Raw genomic sequence first — 24077 nt, forward strand, 5'->3', positions numbered from 1 at the left:
GGGCCCTGGACAAGAAAGATGATGGTGGTTTCTCCCTTGTGGGGTCTCCAGAGGTCTGTGGGAAGGAGGGCGAAGCCTGACCAGCTGTTGAGCACAGAGACCTGGGACCTCACTTCCCTACCAGTTAAACGGGACTATGAGTGGCCCCCACGTTTGGTAGCTGAAGTCCTTAGGGCTCCTGGGGGGAAAGAACGGGCAGGATGACGCCCCAGGACACCTGCAGAAATGTTTCCCAGGATGAGTGCTTTTTTTCTAAACCGGAGATTGCAAAATGGCCATGTGGGCCAAATCCAACCTGCAGATGTGTTTTGTTTGGCCTGCTGCACATTTAAATTAAAAAAAAAAAAATGTCGACACTTAGAAGATTTAGGGTAAAACCCAGATTTCTGTTTCTAATTAAAAAAAAAAAATCCGAAGATCTGACCCACTGGGCGTAAAATCCCACCTGACAACAACAGGCTGGAACCAACTAGTTGGGGATCTTTTAGTTTAGTTTAATTTAGCTGTCTGTTCTTTTTAAAACCTTGTCTTTGCTTAATGACACACATCTTTCTCTTTTCTTGGACCTCTGTTTATTCCTTCTCCATCTTGGCTCTAAAATAAAACTGCATATGCCTTTAAGACATACACTCACGATAAAATTCTGTGGCAAGACACTTTAAATTTCTCAGTCAACACAGGTAGGAAACGATGGTAACCTGCTACTTGTACTTTGCACGTGGCAGAAGCTAAATGGTTGTTGAGTGAATAAATGATTAAATATGTGCATGCATTTCCTGTTGCTTCTATAATGAATTACCGCAAGTTTAGTGGCTTAAAACAACACAACTTTATCTTGCGTTTCTGGAGATCAGAAATCCAAATGGGGTTTTGCTTGGCCAAAATCAAGATGTTGCCAGGGTTGCATTCCTTCTAGAGGCTCCAGGGGAGAATGTGTTTCCTTGCCTTTTCTAGCTTCTAAAAGCCACCTGCATTTCTTGGTTCATGGTCCCTTCCTCCAGCTTCAAAGCCAGCAGAGTAGCATCTTCCACTCTCTCTGACTCAGCCCCCTGCCTCCTTCTTATAAGAACTCTTGGGATTACCTTGGGCCCACTGGATAATCCAGAATAATCTCCCCATGTCAAGATCCTTAACTGCAAAGTCCCTTGTGCCCTGTAACATATTCACAGGTTGCGGGGTTGAGGATGTGGGTATTTGAGGGCAGGGAAGGTACTATTCTGCCTGCCACACTGTGAATTAAATGTTCTTCCACTTCAGCATGGCTTTGGCCTTGGGGTTTCCAGGTATAACTGCAAGTAGTGATTCTGCATTCTTCTAGATGTATTTATTGAGCACCTACTATGCGCCAGGACCCATGCTGAGTGTTAGTGAATAGAACAGGTGCCCTGTGAGTGAGACACAGGCCCTCAGCTATGATCCCTCCAGCCCACTCTGCTAACCCTACCTGTGGGCACTGGGGTTTACCATCCGCGTTCAAAGACCCCACCTGCCCCTGCCCCTATTTCCTTTTCTGGGGGTGGGACAATGTAGATTGTGCTTTCACCCATCCATCTTCTGACCCCCTTGGACTGCTGGGTTCCTAGGGTGGCTTCTGCAGGCTCTGAGTGATGGGAAGTCACCTCTCTCAGGGCCTTTGGCTCTTGTACACCCAGGCTCAGAACAGGGAAGTCGAGGCCACTTTGAAAGTCAACCAGAAAGTCTTGCTGCACTTGAAGGGCCTGCATTATGACAGATCTCGGCGCGAGGAAATCTGGCACAGCCTGGCCCTGGACTTGGCTCATTCCTCCCAGGTACCTGTCCCCAGGTCAGGCAAGGGCTGGTTTGTGGCCCCCAGGCAGAGCTCGACTGTTGGCGAGAGTAAAGGGTACTGTCTATTCCTTCGCAGCTGAGGTTCCCCCAGGCCCTGAGTTTGAATGGGGACATTATCTTCAGACGGAGTCCCCAGGGAGCATTCGACTGCAGGGTGGATGCACGGGCTGCTGTCAACAACATCACATCCCAGGTCAGAAGGCTGAGTTCTGCCTCCGTGCTGAGGGAGGAGGGTTTTGACGTTAGTGTGCAGGTGTCCTATATGGGACAGCTGAGGAGGTGGAAGGGTGGCCCTGGCAAGATAACAACACAGCCCTTATTTTGTCAGTGTGCATGTGATTGATCAAGATGCACTATTGTAATAAAAGTTTGCTTTACTGTGAAAGTTTATCCTCCAGTCCTGTCGCAGTTCAGTGTGGCTCAGCTTCACGTAGTCACTCAGGGACCCATGCTCCCTCCACCTTGTGGCTCTGCCCCAGCTGGCAGATGGGGAGAGAGGGGGTGAGAATTATACAGGAGGTTTTCATTGGCCAGGCCCCTAAGTAGTGCATGCCACTCCTGCCCACGTTCCATTGGCCAGAACTCATCGCATGACCTTATTCAGCTGCAAGGGAGGCTGGGAAATACAGTTTAGCCACGTGTCCTGGAGGAAAAGGAAATGCATTTTGGTGACTATATGGCAGCCACCGTAGGCGTATTCATTAATTCACCATATACAGATTGTGCCTCTGCTGCGTGCCAGGCTCTGTGCAGTATGCTGGGGCTGCACAAATGACTGTTGCTATTCCCATCTCCAAGGAGCTTTCAAGCTCAAATCCCAGCTCCACTGATGACTTGCTGTGTGACCTTGGGTAGATTACTCAACCCCCCTGATCATCAGTTTTTCTAGCTGTGAAATGGGGATAGTTACTAATATCAGCCTATGAGAGCAGGGCTGATGATTAAATAAGATGATAATTGTAAAGCCAGCTTCCTAGTGCCTGGTTCATGGTCAGGGTTAAATAAAAGGTGGCCATGGATATGGGAGGCATGAGCAGGGACCATGACAGGGGAAGGAGGGAGTCTGGGGTCCCAGAACTGTCCTCCCAGCTCCATACCTGGGGCCACACTTCTCAAGCTTCCAAGTAATGCAGCCTGAGGGCATTGGTGGTTCAATGGCAGAATTCTCGCCTCCCAAGTAATTGAGCCTGGGTGAAATTTAGGGCTGAGAACCAGCGAGGGAAGATGTTGGTTTCTGGCATCTGCTGTGGGGCCTGGGTTTGGGGCAAACTCTGGGATGACCTGTCCCTCGTTGGTGCCCAGCCAGCCACCTTCTGGGGTTCTCCTCTTCCTCCTCTGCTCCCTCTGACGTCCCCCTTTTCCATCTCCCCCTCCCAACAGGTCTCAGTCCAGCTGAATGGCTCTGACTCCCAGGTGGTGTTTTTCTTCCTGCTCAGACATCCCCAGAGACCAGCATTTCCTCCAAACTTACAGGTACAGATGGTGGTCCCTTTGGGATGACCTCAGTTGCCTGCCAAGTATTGTCTCCGAGTAGTCAGCTTGCTGGGAGATGGGGCGGAAGGACGGGAGGATGGAGGCCCCACGGAGGGAGCAGCGGGGAGGCTGCCCCACGATGTTAAGCTCAGCCAGACGGCCCCTCCAGAATCAAGAACAGATGGAAGGGAGGTTTCCAAATCCATCATTTGGAAGTGATTGTCAAGGCAAGAAGGGTTTTTAGCTCCCTGGGGGAGGAAAGGATCACATTTCACCCTTGAAAATGGAAAGAAACAGAATTGTCCTCCAAACCCTGTCTTGTAATTGGGCTTCGGAGAAGCTGTATGAGCCTTCAAAATGGGTTTTTGACCCTAGAATAATTTGCCCAGTGTTGGGTAGAAATACTAAAGGGTTTCTACAAGGAGATACAGGGTCAGAGAAGGGAGATCAGGCAGGAAAGGCTGTGCTCTGCTCCCCCAGGGCCGGCTCCTTAGAAAGCCCCCTACTTTGGTTGCTTCACTGAGGAAGCTGTGTGTGCTGTGGATACAGAAATTAGACGGTGGGCTGGGACAAGGAGGTATAGATGGGTAATCTGAACACTGATGAGGACTGGAATTTAATAGCAGTTTTTAAATGCCTGCTGTGCCTTCAGCCCTGTGCCTGTGGGTTTCAGAAACTCGAGTGGAGCCTGAATTATGGAAAGTGATCTTTCTCAGAGGCACGTTCTCTCTCGTGTCGGTATCTCTGAAATCAGGATGTGTCTTCAGGTCACCATAGGTTCGTTGTTTCATTAGCAGCCTTTTTGCTTTCGAAGAGACGTATAAAATTATGGCATCTCAGATTCTAAGATGTGCCATCATTGTAATCACATAGCGGGAGCTGGCATCTGTTGAGTCTTTATCGTGTGCTGGGCTCCGTTCTAAACCCTTTACCTTTTATTTAAACAAAGCTTTTTTGGGAGGGGGAGGTAATTAGGTTTGTTCATTTCTTTCTTTTTAATGGTGGTACTGGGGATTGAACCTTGGACCTCGTGTGTGCTAAGCACGCGCTCTACCACTGAGCTACACCCTCCACCCTGTTCTAAACCCAGTCATGTGGATCATCTCACACATGCCTCGTGATGGTGCTGTTGTGGCATTTTGCAGATGACTCTAAGGCATAGCCAGATGACTACCTGTACAAGGTCACCAGTGGGCATAAAGTAGGGGGTCTTGGACAGGAACCCAGGCGGTCTGGCTGCAGAGCCCAGGCCACTCATGCAGGGCAGGGACAGGTCCCGTTGGAAGCTTGGATGCTGGGTCACCTAATGGCTTCTGACTTTACTATTACTTTTAAAAGCAGCAGAATCCTTTACTTAACTTATCTCTCTGGTTGAGTGGGGGTGGGGGAAGGGAGCAGGAGCCCAGCCTTGCCAGGCCCTGTTTACCGTCTTGAAACTCTCCCAGAGTGTCCCCACGCTGGTGCTTTTAACCTGATTTTCTTTATCACTTCCCCAAACCAAAGAGGCTTTTTAGACATTATTTCCTAATTGCCCTCGCTAAGAATTTCTGTAATTCCACAGATGTCCTGTATTTCTATTATGAGCTGATGCATATCTATGCCCTATATATATTAAAGAAATGTTAACCTAACCCCCTGCCGAGAACCCATTGTGCATTTGGGGGCAATATTGCCCTCACTGAGAAGGCTTGGTCTGCAGGACCCTTCAGCCCTCAGAGGCTAGTCGGAGAAACCGCAGTGTCGCCTAGAAGTTCCCAGCCCAAGCTGCGTGTTGCAACCACCTGGAGAGGTGTTAGAACATACCCGGATCCCAGTCTGGAGATGCTGAGTTGATTGGTCAAGGGGTCCCCGGCAACCATTAAAAAATTAATAAACTTCACTTTTAGAGCAGTTTTAGGTTTACAGAAAAATTGGGCCAAAAATACGAGAGTTCCCCACATACTTCCTTCCCCGCCAGGACAGGTTCCCTTCTTGATAACATCTTGCATCAGTGTGGAACATTCATTAAAACTGATAGACCGATATTTATTATTAACTAAAGTCCATAGTTTAAGGCTTTCCTCCCTGTATTGCACATTCTGTGGGTTTTGCCAAATGCATAATGTCATAGATCAGCCTTTACTGTACCACGCAGAGTGTTTTCACTGCCCCCAAAATCCTCCAGACTCCACCTGTTCCTCCCTCCTAACCTCTGGCTACCACCGAGCTACTTTCTGTCTTTTCCATTTTACCTTTTCCCCAAATGTCATCTAGTTGGAGTCGTTCAGGATGTAGGCTTGACATGAAAGGTTGGCTTCTTTCATCGAGTAGTATGCACTTACAGTCTTTCCTGTCTTTTCATGGCTTGACGGCTCATTTCTTTTTGTCGGTGAGTAATATTCCATCGCACGGATATACTACAGTTCATTAATTCAAATATGGCGGGGCCAGGCATACTTTTTAAAGCTTCCCACGTGATTGCAATGTGCAGACTAGGCTAGGCCAGTTCCTACCCTGTAGATGAGGAAACTGAGGCACAGGTCAGGAAAGCAGGGAAAGCCTCCCTGCCCCTGACCCGCTTCTCCCCCCATCACCTTGGTGGGCCTGGCCAAGCCTTTGCTCCAGCCTGACCCCAGGTGTGGCCCCTCTTTATGCTCCGACACACTCCCCTTTGACCTCCAGAGTTTCTGGGTGTCCTCTGGGCCCCCAAGGACAGTGTTAGGGGCATCCTTTTCTGTAACTCAGTTGCATGGGGGTCCTCTGCTTCCCCCAGCATCTCCCTTCAGGCATAAGCATGAGTTTTAGAGCCAAGTTGGCCCAGGCTGAATATGTGAAACTTCTTTGAGCCTCAGTTTCCCCATTTGTAAGACAGAAATTCCTCTTCATGTGTTGTAAAGGATAAGATGAGACTCTGTTCCTGGCCCAGGAGCTGGGGTCAGGGAAGGCTGTCCCTCATTCTTCCCTCTGTCTCATTTCTCTTCCCGAGTGTTTGCTTGTGCTACGTTTGGTGATGCTCAGAGCTGGAGTGGCTCAGGAAGGCTTCCTGGAAGAAGGGGAATCCTGTGTATCCAGCTCCCACAGACCCTTTCTGTCCCCTCTCTGTTTCTGAGCCCTCTCCTGCCTCCCTGCAGGTGCAGGCAGCTGCTGGGCACTACAAAGGGCGCAGCCTCAATGGCTCCCTGTCTGTGCACACGTCTGACAAGGAACTGGTTCTGCTGGAGGCCAACGCCAGCCAGGATACCTGGAGAAGCAGCCAGGGCTGGGGTGTGAGCGTCCTCCTCCGCCAGGAGGTCCTCAGAGCCCCCAGGGCTGTTCGGCTGCAGCTGTCCAGCAAGGTTTCCCCAGCCAGGTGCCGGTCCCCACGTGGCCTGCGAGGGGGGAATGGGGCTCCAAAGGTCAAAGGGCTGGTGTCCTGGGAGATGGGAAGACATCACTCAGGTGCCCTCTTCTGTCGTTCTGGGACCCTGCCTAAAATTACCCCCATTTGTGCCTCTCTTGATTTTAAGGCATTGAGGGAATGGAAGGAGGAGGCATTCAATTTTCCACTTTTATCTTTGCTTTTTCAGTTGTAAGAGCATTCACTGTAGATGACTTGAAAGATTATAATAGCATATAAAGAATAAAACAAAAATCACTGGAGGTAGTCATGGGGAATAATGTTGATGTATTTCCCTCCAGTCTTTCATCTCTGACTACATTTTCACATATTTGATACATCCACTATGATATGGCCAACAAGAACCTGGGGGTATTGAGCCAGCCTGGGTTCAAATCCCAGCTCTGCCATCACTGCCTCTCAGACCTTGGGAAAGACGCTGTGCCCTTCTGTGCCTCAGTTTCTCAACCTGCTTCTTAGCTTTGTCCTAGGATTAACTGAACTGCACATGTGAATTCCAAATCAGCATCTGGCCGGTGAGAATGGTCACTACCAGCTGCCATTATTGATGCTACTCCAAGGATGGCAGGTTCTGGGACAAATTAGGTCTCCATTAAATGTTAGTTCCCTTTTTCCTTTACACCCCCAGCTTTGGCAGCTTTTTTGAATTCAAGGATGTCTAGGGCTTTGGACGTGGTCCTAGATAACCCTGCCCCCTGAATTACCATCTACAGCTATCTGTCCATCCACCTATACATCCATCTGTCCAGCTGCCCATCCTATTCCCAATCCAAAAATTGTTTGAGGCAGATTATAAAAATGTATATTGTTCTGGGTCAGGAATTGGCAAACTTTCATTAAAGGGCCAGATGGTAAATATTTTCAGATCTGCGGGCCATATGGTACCTGTTGCAAGTACTCTGCTGTGATAGCACAAAAACATCACAGACAACATGTAAATGAATGGGTGTGGCCAAGTTCCAGTAAAACTTTATTTCCTGACAAGTGGTGGGCTAGTTTATGCACATAATTTGCCAACTCTTGTTCTGGATTTTAAAAAATACATGAGGAAATTAGGGTGAGGGGAGAAGAAAAATGGGAAGGTGCTCTAAGTGGCATCAATAAATGAAATGCATGCTATTTTCTAGAGCTGAGTTGAAGATTTGACTCTGAGCTTCCTAGTAGCCAGTGCAAAAAGAGAAACCAACCAGCAACATTATTTGCAAATAATGCCTTTCCTTATGGGGAAACACACACTCACATTCTTGTGTGAGTGTGCACAAGGAAAGCATGGCTTATCTTGTTCCTGGTCTTCATACTCAAGAGGAGTATTTCCTGTGGTATCCTATAAAGAGCATACCATGTGGATGATAGGGACCATGTCCCCTGCCCCAGTTCTTCAGGAAGTTTAATAGCAGGCTTCTTGGGGCTGTTTTTACTATTCTCATCCCTCACCATAATAACATGCATTGATAACTCATTAGCAATACCAGTTCAACATCAGTAGTTCCATTTTATCCTCCACTTTATAGAAGAAGAAACTGAGGCTCAGAGAGGTTATGTCCTTATGCAAGGCCACAGCAGCACTGGGATTCCAACCCAGGTTTGACTGATCTCAAAGCCCATGATCTTAACCCCCTGTTACACTGCATCCCTGTGGGCTGAGGGCCCAGAGGGGCAGTGCTATGATGGGTCTGGACAGTAAGGTTCTGGAACGCACCTCTTATGGCCTGGCCTGCTCATCTGGCCTGCTTCTCCATCACTTTCCTTCCTAGGATGTGGCTGTTTTCCAAGGCACTGCTGGACCAGAACGCAGCACAACTGCTCCTCAAGGCATCCGAGGAGCAGAGGGGAGGCCAGGTCCTGACCCTGCAGGGCCAAGTCCAGCACACAGTGGCTGCCTGGGCAGCCATGCCCCACGTTCTGACCCTCAAAGGCATGCTGAAGCAGAAGGAGACGCTCAGAGAGGGTGAGGGAATGGGGAACGCCATGGGCCAGGGGCAGTGGGGATTTGGGGCAAGCACTTTCTACGCATCCACAGGGTAGATTAAATCCTGCATGTTTTCTAGTCCACTGAAGCTCAGTTTAAGCTTCTCACACACTGGTGATACCCTTTTGTCAGAAATTAATACCCATTCTGACAAAGTGAATCTTCCGCTATCTAAATATGAAACAAGCTTCCTCATGCAGGACTTGTCAGAGCCTTAACTTGCTAATGGACTTTGGAAATATCCAAGAGGGAGAGTTGGGTGCAGTGTTCCCCAGACAAATTTTTTCTAATGCTTTTTTTCCTTCTAGTTTTATTGAGATATAGTTGACATGCAGCTCTGTATAAGTTTGTGTACAGCATAGTGTTTGACTTACATACGTCATGAAATGGTTATCACAAGAAGTTTAGTGAACATCCATCAGCTCATACAGACCCAAAATTAAAGAAATAGAAAAAATGTTTTTCTTATGATGAGAGCTCTTAGGATTTACTCTCCTAACAACTTCTGTGTACATACAGAGTGTTAATTATATGTATCATGTCGTATGTTATATTCCTGGTACTTATTTATAATATAGCTGGAAGTTTGTACCTTTTGACTCCCTTCATCCAGTCCCCCATCCCCGCCTCTGGTAACCACAAATCTAATCTCTTCTTTTTCTCCAATTGAAGTATAATTGATGTGCACTATTATATAAGCTACAGGTTGTGCAACATAGTGATTCACAATTTTTAAAGGTTATACTCCATTTTAGGTATTATAAAATATGGCTATATTCTCTGTGTTTTACAATATATCCTTCTGGCTTATTTATTTTATACATAATAGTTTGTATCTCTTACTCCCCTCCCTCTATCTTGTGCCTCACCCCTCCCCTTTCCCCACTGGTAACCCACTGGTTTGTTCTCTATATCTGTAAATCTGTTTTTTTGTTGTATTCACTAGTTTTTTTTATTTTTTAGATTCCACGTTTAAGTGATATCATCAGTATTTGTCTTTCTCTGTCTGACTTATTTCACTTAGCATAATGCCCTCCAAGTCCATCCATGTTGCTGCAAATGGTAAAATTTCATTTCTTTTTATGGCTGAGTAGTATTCCATTGTGTGTGTGTGTGTGTGTGTGTGTGTGTGTAGTCACATCTTCTTTATCCCTTCATCTGTTAATGAACACTTAGGTTGCTTCCATACCTTGGCAATTGTAAATAACGCTGCTGTGAACATTGTAGTGTATGTATCTTTTGGAATTAGTATTTTCATTTTTTTTCTATATACACCCAGGAGTCGAATTGCTAGGTCATATGGTAGTTCTATTTTTAGTTTTTTGAGAAATCTCCATACTGCTTTGGCTGTACTGTAAATTGGCTGCACCAATTTACATTCCCACCAACAGTGTACGAGGGTTCCCTTTTCTACACATCCTCGCCAACATTTTTTATTTGTGGTCTTTTTGATGACAGCCTTTCTGACAGGTGTGAGGTGATCTCACCCTTGCCCTAACCCTCACCCTAACCCTAAGGCCCTACAACATAAGGAATTTGTAAAACCATGGTTGCAAGATTCTGCAAGAAAGTTCTATCTGTATGGAAAGTGCTCCAGACTCTGTGATAGAGTTTAGCATGAGTTCCTTTTTGGAAGCATAGAACAATGGTGTTTAACCCAACCTGGGTGTGCAGAGGGGCCAAGGAAGGCTTTCTGGAGGTGGTGACCCTGCAGTCATATTTTGAATGATACTGGAGGGAGGTATAAGGGGGCTTGGACCACGTTAAGGCCCTACTGGAGTCCGGTGGGGTCAGGACACCTAAATGATTCTGGTAAGAGCAAGAATTTCCCTAACGCATGAGTCATGTATGGGCCTGGGACTGGCTCAGTGGTGTGGAATCTTTTCCTTTGGATGGAAGAGACCTCTGAGCCATTTTTCTATCCCTAGAATTCCAGGTCGGAGCCCTCAGGGCTTCCCAGGTTTCAGTTTTGTTGTCTGTAAGATGGAGCCCTTCCGTCACGGTGGTCTGTCACTCTTGAGCAGGATTGAGCACTGATATTAACAGACATGCCTTATCAGACTTGCTGCTTTTTTGCCAAAGCTCCTTTATTTGTGAATTAGTTTGGCTGGTTCTCAGAGCATCCTGGGAGGGAGCTGATTTAATTTCGTCCATTTTCAGATATGCCCTCTCTGACATGCGTTAGAATTACATCATGGACCTAGGAACTTTCTGCCCTAGGATTCTTTACCTTCCTTCCCGAAGCAGCCCAGTCCCCTGGGCTGGCCCCCTCCTCTGTACGGCTTCTCTCCCATCCTCTGCAGGCACCATCAAGGTCACTGCTGACTCAGCAGTGCTAGGATTCCTCCTGCGGGACAAGCATGAGAAGACAGGGAACAGCACTACTGTGCACAGTGTGACCTGCATCCTTGCCCAGAACAGCAGCCAGACCCTGCCAGGAGAGCTCCGACTAAGGGGGCGACTGCAAGCCCAGATGGGGAACCTTGGGGGCCAGGCCAGCCTCTGGGCTGATGCGGCCAGCCTGTCTCTGGGTGGAGTCTGCACCTGGGGCCCTGGGCATGGCCAGCTCTCAGGCAGCCTGAGTCACAACATCAGCACCTTGAGTGAAGCAGGTAAGAGGGATGGACAGGGCCCAGTGACCTCCTCCCCCAGAGACTCTCAGGGCCTGAAGCTAAGGGAGTTAAAGGAGCCCCCAGTCCCCAAATCCACCTTCCAGCTGTCTCCTCCCCCTACCAGTGCCTCCCAGTACCTCCATCTTCCTTGGGATGTTACTCAACACCAGTTGCTACCCAGTATAGACAGACTTCCAAACCAGATGGCAGACAGCCCCTGCTGCCACCCCCTCCCCCAGGACTCCCCCCATCCGCCCTCCCAGTCCAGCTTCCCCGGCTTGGAAGCTAGCAGGGCCTCCAGGATGTGCTCCTGCATGGCAGTTCAGAAATAGCTTTGACACTTCTTGGGGACATTTCCATGAGTCCTGGAGGGGTTCAGAGGAGCAGCAGTGAGGGGAGAGCGCAGACGCAGACCCCTACACCCCTTTTGCTTTCTGAGAGCCTGTCCCTGTCTTTGAGGGGTTAGAAATCCAAAGAGGACACTGGGCCTATCACTTGCTCTGTGTGGCCATTGTGGTGTTTGTTAGGTGGGACCTGGGGGTGAGTCTGCCTCAGGGCTCAGGGGCCCCACCAGAGAGAAGGTGGGCTCTCAGAGACCCCCGTTCTGGCTCCGGTGGACCTTATACGGGGCTCCTCTGTCTCTGTGCTTCCTCCTCTCGCCCCTAGGACTCCCCTCCGAGGCAGGGATGCTCCTGTCTCACACCCATGTGGCTTCCAACCTCTCAGTGCGTGTGATGCTGGGTAGTTTGGGGGCCCAGCTGGATGCCGCCCTTGGCCTGGAGGGCAGGGCTACCAGCGCTCTGGGCAGCCGGCTCCATGCCAGCCTTGGCCACACGGTGCCCGGCCTCAGGCTCTGGGGCCTCCCCTTCACCTTGGACGGCCGCGGACACTTGCAGGTGGGTGAGAGGGCTGGACCCGGGCCCCATGGGGGCAGTGGGTCTGAGGGACACCCACAGCTCTGCTTCTGCCCAGAGCACGGGACCCAGTCTGGCTGCCGGGCTGACAGTAAGCGTGGAGGATGAGCAGCTGCGTGTAGCCCTGGAGAAGAGGGAAGCCAGTGGCCACCCGGGGCTGGCCCTAGGGCTGCACCGTGGCCTCTGGCAGCTCCAGGTGAGTGACTCAAGGCCCCCATGTAGGCAGGGCCCAAACCAGCCCATGGGAGGGCTGCTGCTTCTGCAAGTTACCTGGTCACCTACCCAGATCCCACTGCTAGAGCCCCTCCCATTGCCTTAGCCCACCCACTACCTTAACCCCACCTGCTGCCGTAGCCCCTCCCACTGCCTTAGCCCCTCCTACTGCCTTAGCCCCTTCCACCCTCCCTCCCAGCCTCCCACCAAATTCCCCATCCTCCTTTCTCATCCATCCTTTCTCCTTTCCTCCCACCCTCCCCTCCCATCTACCCACCTCACTTCCTTCCTCCCCATCCCTGCCTTCACCTCTTCTCTTTCTTCTGTCCACTTGTCCTCCTGTCCTTCTGTCAGCGCTTCCTCCCCCGCCCCCCTAACTGCAAGTGTAGTGAGGCAGCCACCTCAGAGGCACTCTTGGTCTGTCTGGCAAAATTAAAACTGCTGAGACTCTTGCCCATCAGCTCGTGTTCTGGGTACGTCCCCCGGAGAACCTAGAACACGAGGCGAGGAAACACGGACACAGCTGTCTTCTGCATTGTTCTCAAGAACAAAAAGCAGGAAGCCACCTCTGTGCCCATCACAGGCGTGGTGGCGTGGCTAAACCATCCAAAGTGTGCGGGAGGCCGGGTGAGTGATCAAGGCGTGGGGGCTCCAAGCCAGGCTGCTTCATTGCTTACCAATTGTGCAACTTCAGGCCAGTTGCTTACTCGTTCGGTGCCTCAGTGCTCTCATCTGCAAAATGGGACTGTTAACAATCCTCCTATAGTTACCTTGAGGATCAGATGAGGATCCAGTTAGATCCTGGCCCACACAGGCCCTGTGAGGACATGAGCTCTGGTTGCTTCTGTTTTTGATGATGCTGTGGGGTGGCACTCGGGTCTACACAAACCTCTCTTCGGGGGCTCTCTGGCCAGGGAGGCCTTCACAAAGGGAGATGAGGTCGAGCTGGATCTTAGTACTCTGACTGAGGTCAAGGTCAGGGAAAGAAGCCTCATGCCTATACACGCCCCTTACCCACCTCACTGGTTTCTACAGGTCAGTTGCAGTGGAGACGCCTCACCTGCCCAGCTGTCAGGGTACTGCTGGGGAAATGTCACCGGGTGGCCTCTTGAAGTACAGGGGTCTTTGTCACTGGCAGGGCAGTGGTAGTAGATGGTAGTCTACCTCTGGGGTGGGGGGCAGGCATGGCCTGAGTACTGGGGGCTGCCTATGGAATGGCTGGGGGCCTGGGACCACTGCCAGGCTGACCCACACGGTCCCCTCCTCCAAACCTTCCACATCCTCAGTGACTGCATCGGGGCTCCCAGTCCTGAGTGGGCACCCAGCCCAACCTGACAGCAGATGGGTGGTCCCTTCTGTTAACACAGTTAAGACACTGACCCAGTATCTCAGTATTTCAAGCCAGCCTCTGCCACAGGGGGTTGCGCTGGGAATGGGCACACCTGGGCCTTTAGGGCAGATGGACTGTGGGGCTCACAGTGCACGTGCTGCCTGGGCTGGGGCACAGCCCAGCTTAGGTATTTCTGAGCTCTCCCAGGCCAGGGAAGAGGCGGACAGTAGGCCCTCTCCTGTGCACGGCCAGACTCCCTGATCTCCAGTGGGGCTCTGTGGCTCCTGGACTAAGAGCTATGGGTGAACTGGTCACGGGGCGACCACTGGGGCTGCCTGGGGACCTTGTCAGTGCTGCCTTGCAGCCAGCTGGTTGTAGGCCTGACTCGGCTGCGCTCTCAGCCCAGCTGGTTATGGGGAGCCGGCCAGTGAGTGTAGCCCTGAGGACTGCCTGGGGGAGGAGGACAGAGGTGTTTCTGCTCCTGAAGCACACTGGCCTGGCTGCTTGCTGGGACCCGCTTGGGGGGGCTAGGTCCAGGGAGCTGACCTGCTCGGGGATTGGAGAGACGTGAGCCTGGAGGCTGTGAGTCAGCACTGCAGCGTGTCCAGCCTAGGGCACTGCCTGGGGGCCCTGGGAGCTGGTGCTACTGCCTGGCTGTACAGGTAGGGGGAACATGGCGTCCTGGGGGAGGACCGTTTCTGCCAGCTTCACCTCTGTGAGCACGAAAGATGCGATGCTTTCGTGCCACCAGCTTGGGCAGTGGTAGCAGCTTCAGTCAACACAGGGAGACACAAGGACCAGAAATTCAGAGCAACATGACTTTCCATCCTGCCCTACTGCTCACCTGCTATGTGACTTTTAGCCAGATCTTAACCTCCCTGAGCCTCAGCCACATCGTCTGTAAACTGCAGGTGGCAAAACCTACCTTATAAGCGTTGAGCATGATAGAGCCAGCGCACCTCGAGTGATGCTCTCAGCTTGGTATCCTTTCTTTTGCCTTGGTTTCAGCTACCAAGTGAATCACGATCTCATTTTACCGATGTGGAAACTGAGGCTCCGGGAGGTCAAGTTACCTTCCCAAGGTCACACAGTGGCCTGAATGGTGGGAAGGTTAACCAAGAGAATTGAGGATCAGGATTGAAAGGATCCTATGGGCTAGTGGGATGGACTGCCTCCCCCCAGAGGAAACTCAAGAGTAGAGGGGCACAGGGAGTTACGGCTACACGTGTGAGAGAGACTGAAGGGGAGGCGATTGCTGGAGAGACTAACTGCAAGAGGGTTAGGACAAGAGCCGTGGAAGGTCCTTTCTTTTTTTTTTTTTTTTTTGATTTGGTTTGGTTTATTGAAACTAGTCAATTTTAAGATTCATCAAATCAATAAAAGTAAAGAAAAGAAAGATAAATAACAAAACATGGTCTGGAACTCCAGGAAAGGGCTAGAAATCAGACATTCCTTAGTCCTAGAGCTGGCCAGCGACATCCAGGCGAGAGAACCCGTGGTCTGGGCCCCGTGGTTGGCTACCCCCGAGCTATGTGGCCCCTTGGTGGTCTCCACTTAGCTGCAGTGGGGCTAATGTGGGTGTTCGCCCTGTTGGTGGTGGCTCTGTCCCCTCCCCAGGCAGATGAGCGCAGGGTGACAGAAAGAGGCTGAGAGCAGCTCCTGGTTCTCTCATGGGGGGGGTAGATGCCCCAGGACCCCACAGATCCTGAGAACATACCACGTAGAGCTGAGGTGACTTCCATTTGGGGCATTAGGAAGGACGTGTCCAGATAAGCCACGTGAGAGAGGTTGAGAGGCCTGAGACTATCGCGGAAGAGAGAGGAGGAAACAGAGGGGAGGGGATGCTGGGGACCCTGATGGGCTCTGAAAGTCGGATTTCGTGACTCCCTGGGAGGCCAGTTTCAGCTCTTTAGAGAGAAGCGCTTTGTAGGAGCATCGCCGGTTAACTGGGGTCATGGATGCCCAGGGGGATGGGGGCTCCCTTGACTGCCTCTGGCCAAGAAGAGAGTTGCACACTTAGTGGGGTGCTGTGGGACACCGCTTGGCCTCACCTTTCCTTTCTTGGTGGCAGAATCCGGCCGTGCTATCCTTGAATGGCTCCTTCTTGGTCCACGCTCTTGGGGCCAGCCTGGTGGCTCGGGTATCTTCTGGGGACACCTTCGCCCAGGCCCACGTCCGCACAGCCTGTGGCCACCATGCCCATCTGGACACCAGCCTCCAGCATGCGTGGCCCCCACTTCAGGCACTGGGGGTTCCCCCTGACAATCACATCCGAATGTCTGTTGGGGGAGACGACCCCCCCAGGGCTCAGCTGGAGGTGGCCCTGGGCCCCTGTACCCTGACCACCCATGGGGATGTCAGGACAAAGGCCAATGCCACACACACCAACTGGACCCTGTCTCTGGTGAATTGCTGCCCCCAGCTGGAGGTAAGCCCCTTCCCCACCAGTCAGTGCTCTCCACAAGCTATTAACTGCCTACTGTATGCCCAGCTCTGCACTTGGCATGAGAAACTTTTGTCTTTTTTTTTTTTTAATTTTATTTTTATTTATTTATTTATTTTTACTATTGTCACTTGAATTGGGGAACTCATTGACTTCAAAGCTTTGAGCCAAAAATGGAACCTGAACTGAATTTTCTCCCCTTTCACAAAGGGCCCTCCTGAGATACTGGTTCTCTCCCTTTCTGGGGCTCAAGTTGATGGTTTCTCATGACCTCACTTAGGCCATTCCTGGGGTTAAGGACTCAGGAGCAGGAATGAGCATAGTGAAAAGTCAGAGCTGACATTTTTTGGGCACATGGACTGAGTGTTCTCTGAGGCTTCACAGACATGCTCCTTAAATCCTCTGCCCCAGGAGGAAGGGGCTGCTTCTACCCCTAGTCCCTGGTGATGCACTGGAGCCCAGAGAGGTGGGGGGACCCTCTCATTCCCATCTCGGGCTGGTGCCCCTATGTGGGGTGTGTCTTGGGCCCCAATGGAGTGAATAGCTTGGGGTCTCCGCCATCCAGCCGACGAACACTGATGTAAATGACCTATTTCCAAGAATCAGTGCTTCCTGGGTGCCTGGCTCTGGGCTCACAAGTCACAGATACTACGTTATTTACCTCTCCTAGCAACTTAGGAGTCCACTTCCATTTTGGAGATGGGTAAACTGAGGTCACAGGTTTAGAAAGACAGAGTCAGTGGGGGAGCCTGAACTTGAGCCCACATCTCTCAATGGTGTACTTTGCAGAGGGAGGTGCTGGTAGAGTTCAGGTCATAGGGCCAATGCTGCCCTCTTTCCACCTTGGCCCATCTCCATCTTTCTGATTTTGGCTTCTAAAGCTGCGCCTAAATCCAGCCATTTTCCCCACATTTCAGGCAACAGGAATCCCGCAGGCCCTGCACTCTGAGGGCAGCCTGACCTGGGGCCCCTGCAAGTTTGACCTGGCTACAGACCTCCACAGTGACCATGGAGACGCCCACCTGCAGCTGGCCCACACCTGCGGGCCCCAGACCTCGGTCCTCGGGCGCCTGACACACTCCCTGCCCCTGCTGGACCGCCTGGGCCTACCACCCCGGAGCACCATCAGCCTGACTGCCCAGCCCGGCCCTGCCACCCACAGCTCCCTGGACCTCCAGCTGGGGCCGTGCCAGCTGCAGGGCGCCCTGGAGCAGCGCACTGGGGACCAAAGCACATGGATGCTGGCCACCCAGCCAGGCTGCCCGCTGCTGGAGGTGCGTCTGGCAAGCCAGCAGGATGACCAGTGAGGCAGCTTCCAGAACCCATGTGTGAGGCCTGAGCCTGGCTGGCATCTCCCTCCAGGGGCTTCCCAAGATCCCAGCTACTATTTCCCAAATGCCCTCCTGGATACTTGGCCCCTCTTTTCTGTAATTGCATGTTCCCATTTGGCAGATGAAAACATTGAGGCTGGGAGAGATTAGAGGCATGCAGCGCAGTGAAACTCAAGGACCACAGATTTGGAATTTATGAGTCTTATCTTTTTAGTAAAATTGTGAGAGCAGGAAGGAGACAAGGGAAGCTCTCGTCAGCTGACAGTGGGGAACAGTCACATCTTGGTTTCATAACCCGTTAAAAACCACAGGCTGGGTTTTATCTGGGCTGAGAGATGATGTGAGAACTGTCCTGTGATGTTTGGGGGTGGGGAATCTGTAACTCTCAGGAAAGGGGGACGCTGGAGTCTGGTCAGCAGTCAGGACTGGTGCCCTTGTCTGAGTGGGACAGGCCACCCCCCTGTCTCCTGACAGAGCTTCCTGGGCACAGGGACAGTCCGGTCCACTCAGCAACCCCGAGCATAGGGCTGAGCCCTGCAGTTGCCCTGTCAGCAGTAATCAGGTCACCCCAGGATTGGGCCGTGAGAGAGGAGAGCATCCCGGGATAAAGCGAGCCAGCCCGCTAGGAATTCTTATGATGATGAAAATATTCTGTGTTTTGCTCTCTGGGACAGTAGCCAGTAGCCACGTGTAGCTACTGAGCACTTCAAATGAGCTCACTAGTGCTACAGAGAGACTGAGTTCTTACTTTTACTTCATTTTAATTTATTGTTGGGTTTTTCTGAGGGGGGTAGGTAATGAGGTTTACTTATTTATTTTTAGAGGAGATACTGGGAATTGAACCCAGGACCTCATGCATGCTAAGCATGTGCTCTACCACTTGAGCTATACCCTCCCCACTACTTCATTTTAATTTAAATGGAACCAGCCCCATGTGGTTAGTGACTGTCCTACTGGACAGCCTAGATGTGAAGCAGACTGAAGGCAGATCAGATTTGCACCTTGGCTCTGCTGCTTACTAGCTGTATGACTCTGGGTAATTTACTTTACCTCTGAGCCTCAGTTTTCCCATCTGTAATATGGGGACAGTGACTACCCACCTCAGAGCCATCAAATGGGGTGAAGAGAGAACCTTCTTATACAGCACTTAGCCTGAGGCTGCGGGTGTACTCAGTGGCCTGTGATGGATAGTTGTGTATTACGTTTGGTACTGCTGTTTTGTTGTTATGATAATGGGGGAGGGGCACAGATTGGTGGGTGGGGGAGCTGGAGGGGTAAGAGGGCAGAAGATGGAAAATCGGGTCACTCCCAACGTGGGACCGCCCTCTGACCCCCCTCTCTCTGGTCTGGCAGGGCCTGGGCCTCCCAGCGGGAACACAGCTCAGCGGCTCCCTGCAGGCCTCGGGTGGGGAAGCAGAAGCGTCAGGGGCCCTGGCAGTAGCTGGCCAGACCGCCTCCCTGACCTTGGTGGCGGCTGTGCACCCATCTGAGGCCACACTTCGAGCGAAGCTGAGGCACACGCTGTCTGCACTGCATGCCGTCCCCCCAGAGACCTCGCTGGCCGTCCAGCTTGGGTGGAAGGCCAGGAACCGGCTGGGCGCGGAGCTGCACGTGGGGGCCTGCGAGCTCCAGGGCAGTGGTGAGCTGCAGCTGGACCGCCAGCTGCAGTGGTGGGTGCTGGCCGAGAGCTCCTGTGAGGCCCTGAAGGTAGGTGTGCTGTGGGTGGGTGAGAGGGGAGGGCACCAGGGTCCCCAGGAGGCAGTCCAGGGGCCTTCTTTTTGACCACTGCCAACACAAGAGAGATCGGGTGAACCAGGAGGAATAGACGCATCAAATTCTTATTCAGCACTGGCTCTGTGCCCTGAACACACAGCCATAAGCAAAGCAGAGATGACTGCCTGCCTCAGGGAGACAGGCAGCCCCCAGGATAAATCGCTGAGCTGTGGTGAGGGCTAAGGAGAGAGAGAAAGTGGGTACGGGGGCATGAAAAGCAGGGCAGATACTGCAATTTTATATGTTGGTCAAGGTTGGCCCCAAGACAGGATGAGCACAGACTTGAAGGAGAGGAGAGAGTGGCATTGTAGATATCTGGAGAAAAGGGTATTCTAATTACGGCCTGTGCAAAGGCCCTAGAGGTGGAAGGGCATTCTCTAGGACTGGGGTCAGTGAACTGTTTCTATAAAAGTCCAGATAGTAAATATCTTCCGCTTTGCCGGCCATTCAGCCACTGCGGTAGCTACTTAGTGCTGCGCAAAGCACCATAGACAGCATGCACGGGGTGGGAGTGACCGTGTTCCAGTAAAGCTTTATTTATGACAAGAGGCAGTGGGCTGGATGTGGCCCATGGGCCATCGTTTGCTGACTCCTGTTTGATAAAAAGTCCATGAGGTGGGAGAGCTCTCAGATTCCGGATCCATCACAGGAGGAGAGGTAGGATCAGTTGGAAGTTGAATGTGAGTGTGAGAGAAAGAGGGGAGCCGGATGGCACCTCTGGCTTTGTCCCGCGTGACAAGAGAGTGGGGGCTGCTGTTCCCCGTGATGGGGAGAACGGTGGGCGGAGGAGGAAAGTTGGGGTGGGGATGTCACTGACTCACAGTCCCCTTGTGGACGTGTTAAATTTGACAGGACTGTTAAACGCCCAAGTGGAGATATTGGGGGTGCTCTTGGAGTCAGGGGGTCAGCTGTGATCTGGACTGGAGGCCTCCACCTCTAGGTGGTCACATTTAAAGTCACAGACTGGCCGAGATGGCTCTGGGGTGGGTGGAGACTAACCACTCAGGCTGCAAATCTGGAGGCGTGGGAGGCAAGCAGCCGAGGGTACCAAGAAGAAAAAGCCAGGAGAAGGAGGATCCCCAAGGGAGAAGGGCTCGAGGCTGGGGAGGAGGGGGTTTCAAGAGGAGAGGAGGGTTAATGGGGTGGGTGCTGTGTCAGGCAGCCGTACCAGGCGCTTGGGAAGGCCACTTGTGAGGCCAGGAAGTGTCCGACGGAACTGCAGTTCTGCCCCTGTCTCTGGTGGCTTTGAGCGAATCATTGTTCCTCTCTGGGCCTCAGTTTCATCGTCCATAAAATGGGGTGCAAAGATCTCTTCCACTCTCAGGATTAGACGAAACAGCAGATACATGCTGCACTTGGGATCTGCTGGCAGGAAAGAGATGCCTGCATGGGCCAGCCTAGCAGCCTGCTTCCCGGATGGGCCCCCATCTGCCTCTTGAGAGCAGGTGTTTGGGTTCTCTGCCTAGGGAGGCGGAGGGGAAGGGAGAGAAGAGGTGGGGAGATGCACGTTTCGCAGCTGCCAGTTGGTTTCCCAGGACTTGGTTCTCTTGCGTGCAAAGAAGCGATCCCTCATGGTTTGGGGAGGTGGGAGGTGGGGTGGGAGAAACTGAATGGCACCGGGCTACAGATGTGGGACCCTCAGGCGCTTTGAGAACCTGGTCATTCATAGACCCTCTGCCAGAATGACTCACGTGTGCATACTCTTGCCCCATTTTATGGGCAGTTCAAGTGGGGAGCCCTGATGCCCACTTCAGACCCCACCCTGGTTAAGAAGCCCTGTTTCCATGTCTCTTTAAACCCCTCCAGGCCCTGGGGGTCCCAGGCCAAGTCAATGGCTCCGGGCACCTTGTGGTGAACTCCACGGCCATGGGCGCCCAGGTGCTGGTCACTGTGGATGCCAGCACACTACAGGGGCTGCTTGTCCTCAAGACCACCAAGGTGAGGATGTGGACAGGTTGGGTACTGAGGGCGGCCTGAGAAGGGGTGCTGGGACCACGTGCTTGCAAGGCCTGAGGAGAAACATTCAAACACCCTCCCAGTTCCACAGAGAGCCCTGGCAGATGAAAGCCATGAGTAGAGGAATGAGGCTTCTGGGGAGAAGTCCCTCAGCTGCCTCTTCCCTTTCCTAACTCGCCCAGGAGTCACCACCCATACAACTTTTTAAATATCAAGTACATAGAAGCACACAGCATGTTCCTTTTTGTGTCCACCTTCTTCTGTTCAACATGATGTTTGTGGGGTTCACCCATGCTGTGTTGATTATCCTTTTCATGACTGTATAGTATTCCATGATGTGACCCTATTTTGTGGGCAATTTATTTACCCATCCTATCAGTTAGCATTTGGGTGGTGTCCAGTTTCTTGCATACTATTTTATTAATTAATCATGTAAATATTTTAATTCTATTTTTAAAACGTTTTTTGTGGTGTAAGACACATAACAAAATTTCCCATCATAACTATTTTTAAGTACGCAGTTTAGTGGCACTAAGTATATTCATTGTTGTGCAGCCATCACCATCACCCATCTCCAGAGCTCTTTTCATCTCACAAAACTGAAACTCTGTCCCCATCGAACAATAACTCCCTGTTTCCCTCTCCCGCCAGTTCTTGGCAACCACTGCTCTACTTTCTGTCTCTATAACTTTGACTGCTCTAGGAACCTCACTGAAGTGTAATCATACAGTGCTTGGCTTTTTGTGACTGGCTTCATTTCCTTAGCATCATGTCCTCCAGCTTCACCCATGTTATAGCAGGGGTCAGAATTCCCTTCCTTTTTAAGACTGAATATTATCACATCATAGGGATGAACCACATTTTGTTGATCCATTTATCTGTGAATGGACACTTGGGTACTTGGGTTGCTTCCACCTTTGGCTGTTGTGAGTGATGCTGCTATGATCACGGATACGCAGATACGTCTTCCAGACCCCACTTTCAGTTCTTCTGCATGTCTGTGTCAGGTTTTTGCCTATTACGAACAGGGCTGCCTCACGCTCTAGGACCTGACTCCTAGTGAGCGTATGCGTGGAGGGGAGTCGCTGAATCGGAGGGTGTTGTGTGGATTCACCTCCACTTACTCAATTTTACTTGAACTAGCTGCCTCCCCAAAGCTCCCTGGGAGATTCTCTAACCGTTACTTAACCTCAAAGTCCCTGCTGCTTCTCACCCCGGGCGTGTGATGCAGAGTTGCCCACCTGAGAAGCAGCTCCATCCTGAGTCATTCTGAGCGTCATTCCGAGCGTCTCGAATTTTCCTGTGGGCTGCTGATGGTTTTCTCCGTCCACTGCGTCCCACCCTGGAAGGCATCTCTCTCTTGGATGTTCTATGGGTGCCTCCCTGTACCTCATGGAGTCTTTCTCAGTGCGGTTCCTCCCATGGGCACCTCCCCGGTGAATTTCATCCACGCCACTTACTTTATATCAGATGCCCCAAATGCATACACTGTATTTCCTGAAAATCCACCCAGCTGTCTTTCCACAGTGTGATGGCCAATGGGGAGGGGGAAAAAGAGGCTTGATGTCATGTCTGTGAGTGGTTTGTTTTCCTCTCTGTGGGACAGTCTGGCCACTTCCCCTGTATGTGAGTCTCTCTTGCTCCTCTGTGGACCCAACAAGAGGTGAGCGTGCTGCTCACGCACAACCTGCCCCAACCTGGCCCCTTGGGCCTCCCAGCCCGCGGCCTGCTGGACCTGACCACCGGGCGGCTCGGGCCCAGCCACAGACACACCCTGCGGGTCAGAGTGGATGGCACACAGGTGCAGGGCTCTGGTGGGGGCTGTGGGCTGTGGGGACGGCCCAGCCAAGGGCCCAGGCCCCACGGTCATCCACCCTGGCAGGCGTCCGAGGAGCTGCCCTTCACTCGGTGGCCAGAGCACATCTCCCTGGACTGCGTGTTCCAGCACAACATCCCCACGCTGCGGGCGCTGTGGGTGGAGGACAAGCTGGGCCTGCAGGTCAGCCTTGGCGGGCGGCAGTGATGACGGAAATCCATGCAAGTGTTCATTCATTCACTCAACAAACCTTTTTGGAAGTTTGCAGAGACAAGGGGATGGTAGAACGAGGTTCATCCTCCCTCTGAGCCTCAGTCTCCTCATCTGGGAATTGGGGATAATTGCACTCATTTCCCACACCCAGCCACACCCCTTGGGACTGTTAGACCTTCTCCAGAGCCTCCCCCTCCTCACTCCCAGGGCCCCAGTGCTTGTCCTCAGACCCTTTTCCCTTTATCCACGCACACTCCATTCCAGTCACGGTCTTTTCCAGTCTCTCTTATCCGTGCCATCTCTGCATCACCATCTCCCTCATGTCTCCCTCCCCTGAACCCCAGACCCGTAAGTAGACCCACCTGCCTGTTGTGTCTCCACTTGGGCGCCTGGTGGGAAACTCCGACTTGGCTGTTCCAAAACCAGACAGTCTGACCCCTCCAAGCCTGCCCCGCTCCGTTTCCCCAACTCGGCAAACGGCTCCTCGTCCATCCTTCCAGCCATGTAGTCAAACCGTTGAAGTCATACTTTTTTTGCCCACAAACAGTATCCCTCCTGCAGCAAATGCTGACAGACAGTGCTGCCTCCCAAGGGCACCCAGAACCTAGCCCCTTCTTACCACCTCCAGGCCACCTCGGGTCACACTGGGTCCTAGCCCACTGGCTGTCTCTCTCGCTTCCACCTTGTGCCCCTCTGGTCTCATCTTCACCCAGCAACCCCCAGGTCCACTTGAGCCCCTCACTCAAGAGTCCAGCCCAGCAGCCGAGAACCTCCTGCACGGACTTAGCCCCATCCCTGCTCTGAGCCCACCTCCCACGTCTCCCCTCCAGCCGTGCGTGCTGCCCCTCC

At 52.0% G+C, this 24077-nt stretch overlaps 1 protein-coding gene across 4 annotated transcripts in view; it reads left to right on the forward strand.

Moving 5' to 3' along the window:
- LOC102515882 overlaps positions 1-24077 on the forward strand; it is a 111706-nt gene that overhangs the window by 53434 nt on the left and 34195 nt on the right. For all 4 annotated transcript variants that reach the window (XM_032460786.1, XM_032460787.1, XM_032460788.1 and 1 more), the window contains 13 exons: positions 1653-1790; positions 1886-2002; positions 3190-3282; positions 6393-6610; positions 8413-8606; positions 10931-11239; positions 11906-12135; positions 12212-12349; positions 15768-16124; positions 17057-17413; positions 18824-19177; positions 21050-21181; positions 23082-23198. In XM_032460786.1, coding sequence (XP_032316677.1) covers positions 1653-1790; positions 1886-2002; positions 3190-3282; positions 6393-6610; positions 8413-8606; positions 10931-11239; positions 11906-12135; positions 12212-12349; positions 15768-16124; positions 17057-17413; positions 18824-19177; positions 21050-21181; positions 23082-23198 — 2754 coding nt within the window. The remainder of the gene's footprint in view (positions 1-1652; positions 1791-1885; positions 2003-3189; positions 3283-6392; positions 6611-8412; positions 8607-10930; positions 11240-11905; positions 12136-12211; positions 12350-15767; positions 16125-17056; positions 17414-18823; positions 19178-21049; positions 21182-23081; positions 23199-24077) is intronic.

This window comes from Camelus ferus, chromosome 18 (genome assembly GCF_009834535.1).
Source record: "Camelus ferus isolate YT-003-E chromosome 18, BCGSAC_Cfer_1.0, whole genome shotgun sequence".
Classification (NCBI taxonomy): Eukaryota; Metazoa; Chordata; class Mammalia; order Artiodactyla; family Camelidae; genus Camelus; species Camelus ferus.